At 43.7% G+C, this 12,911-nt stretch overlaps 1 protein-coding gene across 1 annotated transcript in view; it reads left to right on the top strand.

The window, feature by feature from the left end:
• Positions 1-12,911, top strand: part of ZRANB1 (zinc finger RANBP2-type containing 1) — a 245,816-nt gene that overhangs the window by 22,748 nt on the left and 210,157 nt on the right. Inside the window, exon 2 of the mRNA XM_078644031.1 lies at positions 8,080-8,932. Within this exon, the coding sequence (XP_078500157.1) occupies positions 8,119-8,932 (814 nt within the window). The 5' untranslated portion in view covers positions 8,080-8,118. The remainder of the gene's footprint in view (positions 1-8,079; positions 8,933-12,911) is intronic.

Below are 12,911 nucleotides of genomic sequence, written 5' to 3' on the forward strand. Positions count from 1 at the left end.
AGGTTTTAGAGCATAAAGAGGCTGCTTTTTTGTATGCGGAAAACAACGGAAGAGGAGAGTGTGTGTTCGAGGTTTGAGTTTAAAAAAAATGTTCTGGCCAAGAAAGTGCAGAAAGATCTCAAGTGAACTAATATGAAAAATGATGGATTGATGTATGAGAGCAAGATAGTGGGATGAGAGAGTGGGATGAGAGAGTATGAGAGAGAGTGTAACGGGAGACCTATTCGCTTTGTCAGTGGGGCGGGGTGGCTAACAGAGTAGTGAACGCACGTACATGTTTGCGTACTGACACGTTGGATATTTTTTATTTACCAATATAACATGGTGGGCAGCTACGTGAGATCCAGTTTCAGGAATTCGAGCACATACACAAACTCACAGGTGCCACGGGGATATGGTGTCAACTGGTACAGCCCGCGCACAACTGGCGGGGCTTGTCTTGGACAAAGCTGAATACGCTGCCATACGGCTGAGACATTCCTTTTATGTAGGGAAAGACAGGTGTGGGCGTTTGGCTAATATGTTGACGGAACACTGACTCTCAAACGGGGTTGCACTTCCTACAGGCTGCAGACGGCTCCGCGATAATAGGAGATGGACCCATGGCATCCACCTATCGCGACTTTTATAGATCGCCCTACACGGGACATGCGCTGGACCCATTGGGACCGGAATTGTACCTTCAGAGGCACACACATCGATTAACATCCGACCAGGCAGATACTCTAGACTAACCCATCCATATAGAGTAAGTAATTTCAGCCATTTCTCGCCAACAACCCTTGAAATATGCTGGACCAAATGGCTTTCCGGCTCCCATTTTTTTGTGTGTTTTTTTTAATCACAATATTAACTAGGGGGGTCAGAGGGAAGTTTAACGACCAAAATGCTACGTCCCTCAAGACTACTTGAAACCAACTAACGAGTAGCATAAAGTAAAAAAAACCTTTTGGGTGAGGGTTGGATGAATGCGTGTGCTGATGGCAAAATCGTTCATGGGGCACCTTCAAGTTGTTTATAGTGTTCCCATCAGAGTTCCATTCTGTACCGCCCTACATCATTTGGGAATACCACCAGTAGTACACCAGGGGGAAACCCAATGTACGATTTGGCACAGCGTTGGCCTAGTGAAGGTCAATTACCCAATGGATGTTACATAGCAGGTAGGAGTCAGGATGTAACTAGTAAGCAGTGCTAATTAGTGTAGAAAATAAAGAATTTTTCAAAAAGTGGTGGTTTAAAAAGGGGTAGAAGAAGGAAAATGAATTTAATAGAGACCTTCTGCTCCCACTATCTAAAAACAGTGCATAAGGTAGTGTCAGCAAATAACTACCTAGACAGTTTACATGGTCATGGTCGACATGTTTCTGCAGTTTTACATGTGCCCCGGGGTCACTTACTGCTTCGTCAGGACCTACAATGCTACTGCTTAATTAGTGCATGAAAAATAAGGAAACTCAAATAAATTAAATATCACCTTCGATTCTCCTGATGAGAGGACCGTTGGATTTCACAAAACAGCACACACATAAAAGGAAAAAGAGAACACGCCTGTTAGCAAGTATCTCTGGCGAGGCTAAGAAACTATCAAATGTCTCGCAATAAATGCAGGTTTATCCATTATATTTAACACTTATCTTGTTCTTATCAATAGTCACAGGAGAGCACAATTTACCACTCGTGTAAAACACTCACCCGTTATTAAGGAGAATGTTGCCCCACCTCACCCGGCACTAGCTCAGGTACAACGGAGCCCCGCTCTGTGTAAACAGCAAAACAAAACACACAAAATGAACCTACTGGGTTGGCTTCGGAATTATACCGCAAACCAATGTCACGAAACTCTCTACTAGATTATAACAGCTGTCATCCCAAGTCTCTCCGGGACAACTTGCCCTACGGGCAATTCTTGCGCATTCAACGAAATTGCTCTAATAAAGACCGTTTCGAACACCATGCTGAAGGCCTAGAAAAGGATCTCGTACAAAAGCATTATCCCAAATGCCGTGGAATGAGGGCCATCGTATGTCCCTCATCTACCCCTTGCCTGATGGTCTCTGTGGCCATAAGCAACGCAGACTCAGTGGAATGGTGTGACCGGAAACCAAACTGAGTAGGATGGAGCAGGTTGGCTTGCTCAATAAATGCGATAAGCTGAAGATTTACCACCTTTTCTGCCACTTTAGCCAAGTAGGGGAGGAGTGAAATAGGACGGAGATTGTCCAGCCTGTCCCAACTAAGATTCGTTTTTTTCTGAAGAGGGAGGACTACCGCCTGCTTCCAATTTTTAGGCATCGCAACTTTGGTATTGAGTGAAGTGGAACATTGATTCTTCTTAGATCGTGCAGTAGCGGGTCCGTCTTTACAAAGTGTCCCCTTTCTGAAGAAGTTACATCCACCTCTGTGTCTTTACTGCTCCCCTGTTACGAGTGCTACTATGGAAGTATGGACGGAGTGGGACTCAGCAAGAGCTTATCCTCTTTCTCTGCCCCATTAACACCGATTGTGGGAAATGCTGACTTTATACCAGGCATGGACCGTGCAACGTTCATCCTGTGTGCAGAAGGCAGGATGCTGTGCTGCGGTACACATGTTTGATGGGGATTGCCTGATTTCCTTCACTCGGCTCCGGCTATGCCTTGCCCTAAACAAAGAGGATGCCCTACTTCCAGGTTCACCACTGGTTGCTACATCTGTCCAGGGGTTTCAAAGATCAATTACACCCTTTGAGAAATGGTTAGTGGCCAAAACTTTAGACAAAGGCCTAATCACTGAATTATATGGTATTCTACACCAGCTAAAACAGCAGGACAGAGGAGATAGAAACTAGAGTTGGGAAGACAACTGTCATAGAGAGAATGGGGGGGGGTGTTCTGTAGGGCACGCCATACACCCTGCTTTGTAGCTAGTGTCGATACAGCTACTAAGATAGCTACGTACTTGTACCTTACACCAGTGCATCTCCTTAAGGTTATCCAAATGTGCAGCGCTGATGCTGGTGAGGCTTTGGCTCCCTGGAACATTGCTCCATTTGTTATGGGACTGCCATAAGATTACACCCTATTGTGGTGTAATCCTTGATGATATTGACACACACCTAAACACAGTTATCAAGATTCCCTGATACATGGTTTTAGGACTCCCAAACGTCCTTACCTTTCCACTTCAATCCTGCAGGGGTCGGCAGATAAGGCTAGCCCTTGGAGCGGCACTCCAGAACATCCTTACACACAAGGGGACAGGACACTTCAGGGGTGGCTACATTGCCTGTGGTATATCCTAGGGATGAAAAAGATTATGCTCCCCATATCCGTGCGGAGCGAATCCTACCAGGACCTCTGGTGCCCATACCGAAGTCTTCTCTTGACTGAGTTCAGGGAACTCGCCTGCGCTAAATACCTATGCTTGTTACGCCTGACTGATGTTACTATCCCTACACAGCAGAGGAAGACCTTAGGTACACCATCACCACAGTTAGTTTTACGACCAACTCTGTATCACATGAGTACTGGGAGGGAGGGGATGGGTTGGGGGATATTTCAATTTTGTTTGGGATGTTATTGTTAAGGTTATAAACGCGAAATTCACGAAGAGAACTGCTATGCTCTGTACCATTTTGTTTTTCCTCTCTTGAAAATACTAATAAAGAAGGTTTGAACCATTAAAAATAGGGTGTTATTTTACAATGGTTAACATCACTTTATAGACAATATAACTTGCAGCATGGTGCTCCATGTGCTGTGAATGAACAAGGTGCTTGTGCAGTATATCGGTGCACGAGTACAAAACCTTCTTGCAAGTGATTAATATAGGAGAAGCTACTGGAATTCACTTATCAGACTGACTGCATTTGTTCGCGTTCTGAACGCTGTCAGGAGTAACTCCGACTTACCTTACGAATTCCCCCTTGATTTCCAGATTTATCTGCCGAGCATAGCATCGAGGTGTTTACCGCCCGATTCCAATAAATCCGAGCAGACCCAAGAAACAAGGTTACAGACGATTGGAATTGCAAGTTACACGTGGTTCCGGGGACACCCGACAATGGGGTCCTGGAGGAAGGCTGCCCACTCCAACCTTCTGTCCTGATGAAGACCCGCCTTGTAAGGGCAACTTTCCCTACCCATCATAGGGTCGAAACGTAGACTACCAGTCTCTTTTGTGCCAGCTTCTACCCTCAAGCAAGATTAACACAGCTACAATAGAAGACTGGTTTTGGATAATTGTTTGGATTCACGAGCTGTTGTGTGGCCTCACTGTGGGGAACCACCTGAAATATTGTTTAACAAACATAAAAAATTGAATTTGTTTGTCCCAAAAAAGAAAACTTTCTTTCACTTCTCACTGAAACCCCCTGACAGCACTCCCACCCCCTTTCCTTTCGCGTTGCGCATGTGGGCACAAATGTATTGAAAAAATTGATAATTGTAGCGCATAAACCAGTTATAGGTTTGTCGGTACCTTGTGAATAAAAACATCGTACTGTTTTTTGATTCATCATCTTGACTTTTTTATATTTATATGATTTTTTTTCCTGAATCTTTTTCCTTTTTCCCATTCTGGGACCATTCTGTCTATAAGGCTAGGCAATCCCATGGGCAGGGTGCAGTGTGTTTAAAAGGTAGGATATATACTTAAGTATTTTACATGTACTGCTAGTGAAAAACTGTTAAATTTGTTTTTCACTAAAGCAATACATATTTTTCCCAAAGGTTGGCAGTGGAGCTGCCTTGTAACATCTAACAAGTATATCTTCCAATTGGGAGCAGATAGAGAATTGGAGTTTGGTGTCTCTGGAATTACAATTTTAAAATACATCGTTTAATAAAAGAGGTTTTTAAATTGCAGGTTTGAAACTGCCACTTTTAGAGTCTTTTCTTACTTTAACCATTATGTGCCTCTTCCTGTCTCTGAATACATGTCTGGGTCAGGGTGACAGTTGGGCTCTTGTGCATTCTCTCTAGACAGTTGCACAAAGGGAGCTGAGGGGTGCCCTGCATATCCTGATGACCATCGCCAGACTGATGGGTCTTCCTAAGCTAGAGTGATGGTAGGAGTTGACACTGATGCCTGGATAAGGCTATGCCTTTTCCCCACACAAAGAAATCCACCCCTCTGTAGTGTGTCTGGGCCAGTGCACGGAAGGGCAAGGTCTTGGGCACTACAAAGATTTTTCTTTGAAGTTTGCCTACTTCAAAGGCTGTAATGGGTATAGTTACTGGACTTCTGTTAACCTGTAATCTGATTACTTCTGGATTGAGGACATTCTCCTGGAAAAAGCGTGGTGTTGTCAGGAGAGATTGACACTTTTCTGTTTTACTTTGCTGTGCTGGCTTGCTGCTTCTGTCCTGGGAGTGAAAGGACTGGACTTTGCTTTCTACATCCTGCTTTTCAAGTTTCCCCAAGGGTTTGGGTTTAGCCTGCCTCCTGTTGGAAGTGTTGGGCCATCAAATACTTCATCTGCCAGCACCAGGGCTTCTCTGCTGAGCCCTGTTCTGCCAAGTGGTGCCAAGTCCAGTTCTGGGCACTTGAAAGCGAGTTCTGGTACTAAAAGAAGAAAACCATGCATCAACTCAGTGTCTGGGGGGGGGATGGGGTGGTGTGGGGGGTGGGTGTGTGCTTGTGTGTGTCTGACTGCGTGTGTGCTTAACTGCTCTTGCAAAGCTACCAAGGGGGTGACCACAGCTTGTCCTTAGGGTGTAACTTACTTACCTTGACTAAAGTGAGGGTCCCTACTTGGACAGGCCAAACCACTGCCACTAGAGACCTTCTTTCTAACAAATACCAAAACATTCTTTGTATCACTTTTGAATGTGGGATACTGGCTATCCTAACCATATACACTATATCATTTCATTTGCAGCATTCAGTGCCCTGTAGAAATTCCAAGTTCAGAGCGAAATTGCTTTGGCTGTGGTGTCGTACTGTTTCTTTTTTCATAATCTAATGATGAAAATCCAAGAAAAATATGTAACTTTTAGCACACATTTCAAGTGGTGAGTTTTCAGTGTTTTGTTTGGGAAGCTTAATTAACCACCACATTTACAAAGTGAAGTAATTACTATAAGAAGTATCCATGCTGTGTTTTGGACAGTTGTACAATACCGAAGAGGCATATTGTGGCTCAAATCTAAAACCCTGGTGGAGTGGGTACCCCCCAAAGTGTGGTGGTGATATCCATTAATACCATTGCTAGTTTTTTCTAGAATATTGGGGTTAGACTTGTAGCTGGAAGGAAACCCAGAGACTCATTTTCCTGGATGTTGAATTCACTAATATTGCTTCCAATTCATCTTCAAGAACATGTGCCTAACACACAAACACATTAATAGAAAGGCCCTCCAAGGCAGATTCTGAAAAGGTCAGAACTACTCTCCTGACTGCTCATTTAACTAAGTCCTACTCTATATCCCCTGAACATGTTGTAGCTGAAATTGTGACTGACTGATTGGCTGTCTAAGCTCTTAGCTCTAATTTGCTCCACATTTGCCCACATTTGCCCTGTTGCTCAGAAACCAGCCACCTCCCTGTCTTATTTACCATGTGCGCTTCTCCAGCTTGGCAGTGCAGCCAATTTGCAGAGCTGCACTATGATGTATTTGCTGTTCCTTAGAATTGACCCGCCTGATATTTTGGTTAGGGGTTGTAAAAGGGCTCTTTTCTTTCTATTAATCTGCCCAATCACCCAGTGATTTCAAGGAAGTTAACCAATGTCTTTGGATATTACAGGAATGTTCATTATTTCATGCCCTGTCTATCTGTTGGGCCTTATTAATAAAGCAGGTTGGTGAGAAACTTAACGTATTTATTGAATTGGCTTTCATTTGGGAAAAAGAATTACTTTTTTTTTAATTGGACCTTTAATTGTGATTAGGATTGAGAGCCTCATTAGATTGAATTGAGGCATGGTAGTGTTAAGGATTTCAGGATGCGGATTAGGGCAATTTCCTGTCTGACCTATTGCTTTCTCATGTGAGAATCCTTCTTTGTATGTGGTGCCACCTGAAGCCGATACCTACTGTAGAGACATTTATTGTATTTAAAAATGCGGCACCTTTATAGACTTGTCGAACAATTCAGCGTCGGTCTGGCTGGTTTGGATCAGATATCTTTTTTGTGTGACAGAGATGGGGTGGAATGGAGGCCAATATTCCAGAGTTTTAAACCTTGATGGAAGTTGTTCGAAAGGATGCCCATGGTACCTGCTTATTTCACTATTTTTGTGTTCATTTTTTGGGGGGAGGTTAATACTTATTATCCATATTTGATTACCAGCAAATACATCTGTATCCTTTGCCTGTTAAAGGAAAACTAACATTAAAATCAATTACTTGATTATTGAAAGTTCAGTTTTTTTATGTTTATTATATTGCAGCATTAGTATACAAAAATTAATGGTGGATGGTCCCAAATGTGAAGTTTGAATGAAGACGGTAATTGTTTAATTGGACTGAAAAACGCATGTTTTTCTTGTTCCTTTGTAGTATTTTTTTTATGTTTTCAATTGAAATGTCAACTGCCCCTATGACGACGGAATTGAGGTTAATTAGTTTAATAGTGAATCCTTCTGAGCCTGGTTGTCAGTGAAGCAGGATCTGAAGAGGGCTTCCATGGAGGGAGGGGGGCGGGGGTATAACTTCAGGTGGGACTCACTTTGAGTGCTACTAGTGCCTTGCTGGGAAAGCTCTGCATTTCTAAAATGTGAGGTTGTCCGAAGAGCATAATTTCCCAAGTGGGTATCTATTTGTCAGATTGTTCTGCCGATATATGTAGCAACTCTGGTCAGCTATTTATTATTTTTATTTCTATCTAAAGATCGTGTACACCAGGGGTCCTTAGTTCTAAGAAACAGCAAGCTTTTAAGGGCAGAAATTCAGTCGCAACAAACCACAGGCCATCAAAATTACAGGTTGACGAAAAAGCTTGAGGGGAGTGGAATAAGATGTGGGTTAGTGGCAGATTATTCCATGTTGTCTGTCTGAAACCGCCCCCTACACGCAGGTGTTTTAAGTTCATTACTTAATTATTTTTATAAATGCTACTGTTCTTTTCACTAACATCGGTCTCTTCTACCTTCAGCTTCCTGTCTGCCAATTTTCCCACCTCGAGGGGTTCACGATGACAGAGAGTGGACCCAAATGGGCCTGTGAGTATTGTACGTTTGAAAATTGGCCGTCTGCAATCAAGTGTACCATGTGTCGAGCACAGAAGCCCAGCCCAGCCATCATTACTGAGGAGCCCTTCAAAGGGGGCTGCAGCGATATTGGCAGGGATTGGGATGCTGGCAGCATCGAAGGTGGTGGCGGGAGTCCACTCATATGCCCGGACTCCAGTGCAAGGCCTCGTGTGAAGGCCTATGGGGTTGATAGCAGCACTAAGTGGTCCTGCCACATGTGCACTTATCTGAACTGGCCACGGGCTATCAGATGTACACAGTGTCTGTGCCAGCGGCGCACCCGCAGCCCCACCGAGTCTCCCCAGTCATCAGGCTCTGGTTCCCGGCAAGCTCCCTTCTCAGTTGACCCTTGTGTGGAATACAATGATAGGAATAAGCTGAACACAAGACCCCAGCGCTGGACGTGCTCTGCTTGTACCTATGAGAACTGGGTAAAGGCCAAGACGTGTGTGGTATGCGACCATCCGAGGCCAAACAACATTGAAGCCATTGAACTGGCTGAGAGCGAAGAGGCATCCTCCATTATTAATGAGCAAGACCGTGCCCGTTGGAGGGGAAGCTGTAGTGGGGGCAATGGTCAGAGGCGTTCTCCTCCCACATCAAAGCGTGAGGCTGAAATGAAAATGGATTTCCAGAGGATTGAACTGGCGGGGGCTGTTTGCGGTAAAGAGGAGCTCCAGGTGGACTTCAAAAAACTGAAACAGATAAAGAACCGAATGAGGAAGACTGACTGGCTCTTTCTGAACGCTTGTATGGGTAAGTGCTCGTGGCTCATTCCAGGGTGGAAAGTGTAGATATTGCCTATTTGTAATCTAGCTTGAGCACCAGTGGTTGGTGAGACTTTAAAAAACAGGAATGTATTTGTCAAATGAGTACTTGTACTGTAAGTTTTATCAATGCAACCCCTTAATGTAAAGTCATTCTATCACACCTTGCATCCTTCACTGTTGCACAGACCGTATCTATGTGATGGCGCAGATTGCAGTGTTTCGTACTCCATTCCTTTGACAAACTTTATAGAGTTCTATGGGTTTCTTGACTGCACAAGGGAGTCATGTTTTCTTCACCACCAATAAATGTGTTAAGTGAAAAACGCAATTATCTTGCATGTCAGAGTGGATGGCTTTTGTAGCAAGAAGAGGCTGGCACGGAAATAGTCAACAATACTGCTCCTTTGGGTCTTTTGACCCCCTCAAACTCCTACTAAAGCCAGATTGTAAAAAAGGTGCACATTATTTCATTTGTGACCTATTCATCGCGGTTATGGGTGTCCTGTGTATGGGTATAGAAGGGCTGGATTCATGTTAGACTTTCGAATTAGTGACATAAAATATACTTTTATTTAGTGAATCCAGATGAAACTGAGTCACTCCGGTGTTATCCTGAAAATGTGCCACTGGTTTCTCCCTCATGGCCGTGTGTTGGATATCCCTTACCTGTATAATCCTTTTTATTATCTTTTAGTGCCGGGTGTTTTGTTCCCCTTCGAGAGGAAATGCAGAACTTTTTGATATTGCTATTTGCCCCTAAAACCCAATGCAAGCCTCCATATCGGAGCTGATGCTCCTCCAGTTAAATAATTGTTCGAGTTCATACTATAGCTTCATATAGTGGTATTAGTTGGCATCCGAATGCTCTACGAGTCGACATGCTTAAGTAAACCTATTTGCTAGTTTTTTTTTAATGGTTTCCATTCTAAACTATTGACAGAATCCTAGGGAGTTCTAGAAGACGCTCTGAAAGTGTCTGGCAGCATACCTAGCTGTTCCTGCTTTTACTAGTATGACGATTAGGGCGTCAGTGAATGAGACTGTCGGCGCTTCCCTCTTTTCTCTGCTTTTAGAAATAATTGTGCATGACCAAGTGTTTATTCGGTGCCTCCCTGTAGACTAGCCGAGAGAGACCTCGTTTTAAATGTTGTTCCAAGTGTTGCGTCACGTGGACTCTGATTTTGAGCCTGGTCAGACGGTCTCGTATTATAGTACTTTTGTGTGCCCGCGCGCGTTTGTATGTTTGTGCGCACGTGTGTGTGTTTTAAGTCAGATATTTGAGAGCAGCAAGGGTGACTCTTGAAACGCACACGTCTAATGCAGCTGCGTTTGTGGCGTGAGCTGCCTGAGCCCGGATAGTTGTATTCCTTGATTACTTTTCTATCTGCTGTTTCACTAAAGGTTAGCACTTCTGCTTATGGCAGCCCTGCCTGGGAACAAACGCCGCGCGCCCCTTAAGTGCTCTGGCCTGATGTTGATTCGTGAGGGTTCAGTGAGGAGCCTGCGCATTTGATGCTGTATTGTAGGCAGGGCTTGTAAATGATCTCTGCAGCGCTAATCTGCGGGGTTTAGTAATGTGGGACAGAGGCGACAGACCGGGATCATGCGTGTGCCCTCAGTGCTGCTCCTCGTAATCTGAGCGCAGTATGCCCTCGAGTTTGAGGTCGAGGTCGACTGTACCAGTGTGCGCTTGTTTTTGTACGGCTCGTGCATGTTTTCCTCTTCTTACTATAGACCTTACCGCCTCTACACCCTCCCTAATGAAGAAAACAACCATCCGAGAGAATTCGCCCAAGACCCCACGCATCCCATGTGTTTGCAGCCCCTTGGTCGCATTTACAAGTGCAAGACGAGCTGTTTACGTTGAACGAAAGCAGTCCTTCCTGTCCTTTTCATTCTCTCCAAACACTGGGCAGTTCTATTAATAGAGACGTGAATCATTGCCGAGTCAGCAGTATGCCGCAAGCATCTGCAGGTCACCGCTATGTGTATTTGTGAAGCATGTGCACGCTTATGATGTGTAGGTCCGCACTGTGTGCAGATGTTTTGTAATGTACTTCTAAAGTTTACGAAATACTGTTCTATAATACAGCACTTCTTGCATGTGAGCTATAATCATTCGAGAGTTAGCAGTGTGATGTGTTTAAAACGGTTAATTTGTCATCTGTGCCAGTTAGGTCGGGGGGCGGGGCTTTTCAGTTGGTGTAAGCAGGAATGTTTGTAAGCTTTACATTAGATTGGCTTTTCGGATAGAGCCCTGGTATGGCCCAGATCTTCCCTCTCCTCACCCGCTTAGATGAGGGTTCCGCAGGTCTTCATATTCTACCTACTTGTGTTCAATCTAGGGTGACCAGATCTTGAGAGCCAACAACTGGGACATTTTGGGAAAATAGGACTACCATTTTTCATCAACTGAATGACAGTTCTCATCAACATATGATCACAGGCATTAAGAAAATAAATAAAATGTAATTTCTACAACCGTTTCATCAACTTTTATTCGATTATTGATATGAATAATCATAAAAAGTACATGTTTAAAAGTTTTAAGCACATAAGTAAGAAAAAAGGTTACATCGCAATAAAAAATACATTTTCAAGAAATAGAGAAGTGATTTTACAAGTACTAGACAGTTCCGGTTTAGCTAGAGACACTACGACGTATTGTTAAGACCGCTTTAAGGAAAGTCACTATATGTTTGGCTTCATGTAGCGATTTTAGGGATTGCAAATAGTGAAATGCTGGATAGGATTGTCTAAGTCCACTGGTTCGGAGAATGGGAATAATCCACGTTTTCCTTGGTAGTTTATAATATTTACAAAAAAGGACAACGTGGATCGTGGATTGTGGGGAGATTCCGTCGCAGGGACAGTTCATCAGGTTACGCGACCAGTCGTGCATATCCGGAAATGAAACCAGACGGAAGAAAATGTTAAAGCGTAGTCTTGTAAGTAAAAACTTTTCGTGATTAGATAAGAAATACGTCAGGTAGGGCTGTAGGCATTTTCCAGACTGTAGAGCACAAATTTTTTCATTTTGTGGTTTGATGATCTCTGCCTGGTTCCGAAGATCCCTCAAATGGGCCATACACAGTAGCTTTAACTGTTGCCTAGAAATGTCTTCCACTGAGGGCGGTTCATCAAAGTAGGACTCACGATCTAGGTCTTTGAAAAAGTTACATATGTAAGTTAGCCACGGGATTTTTCGCCAGTTTCTCAGGGCTAAACAGTCAGTAATGAGGGAGCGAGTCAGATGGCGTTCGGGTTTACACCATATTCGATGCCACAGTAGAATGGGCTGGCATCGAATGGTGTCAATGATGTATTCCATGCCAAGTTCTTGATGTGAGGCTAATATCGGGGAACTTTGAGGGAGGGCTAAGATGTACTTTATAAAGGCGTTTTCAGTGACCTGTAATTGGTCGATGCGTCCATGGCCCCAGATTCCAGCTCCATAAGTGGCCACACTGTGGCATTTTGCATAGTATATAGCCAAGAGTTCAGGTGGAGCTGGTTTCCCCAGTTTCCTCGAAAAAGAGGTTAGTGCTGAAGTTGCACGACGGAAATGGAGATTCCTGGCCTCAATTGCCTTTCGCCAATTCATAGCGTCATCCACTTGGATACCCAAGTAAGGGTAGACCGGAGTTTTTTCCAGTTTATTATTATCGACCATTATTGGTTTGGGTTTTTTAATCCTGGGACCAATATGCATTGTGAAGGTTTTCTTAATGTTAATTTTGAGACCAAGAGAGTCCATAAATGCTGCGTATTTGCTGATTTGTAGTTGGAGTTGGTTTAAAGTCCTTGCTATAATAACTGAATCATCAGCATACAAAAGGGTGGGTATCGGGCGAATTTCTACAACCAACATTATACATACTAATTAAATTGCTTACTTGTAACAGCTGCTCACTAGCACAACTTTATAACACCCAAAAAAAGCCTCTGAATGTTTTCAGTCGACC

This window comes from Lissotriton helveticus, chromosome 5_1, assembly GCF_964261635.1.
Source record: "Lissotriton helveticus chromosome 5_1, aLisHel1.1, whole genome shotgun sequence".
NCBI lineage: Eukaryota > Metazoa > Chordata > Amphibia > Caudata > Salamandridae > Lissotriton > Lissotriton helveticus.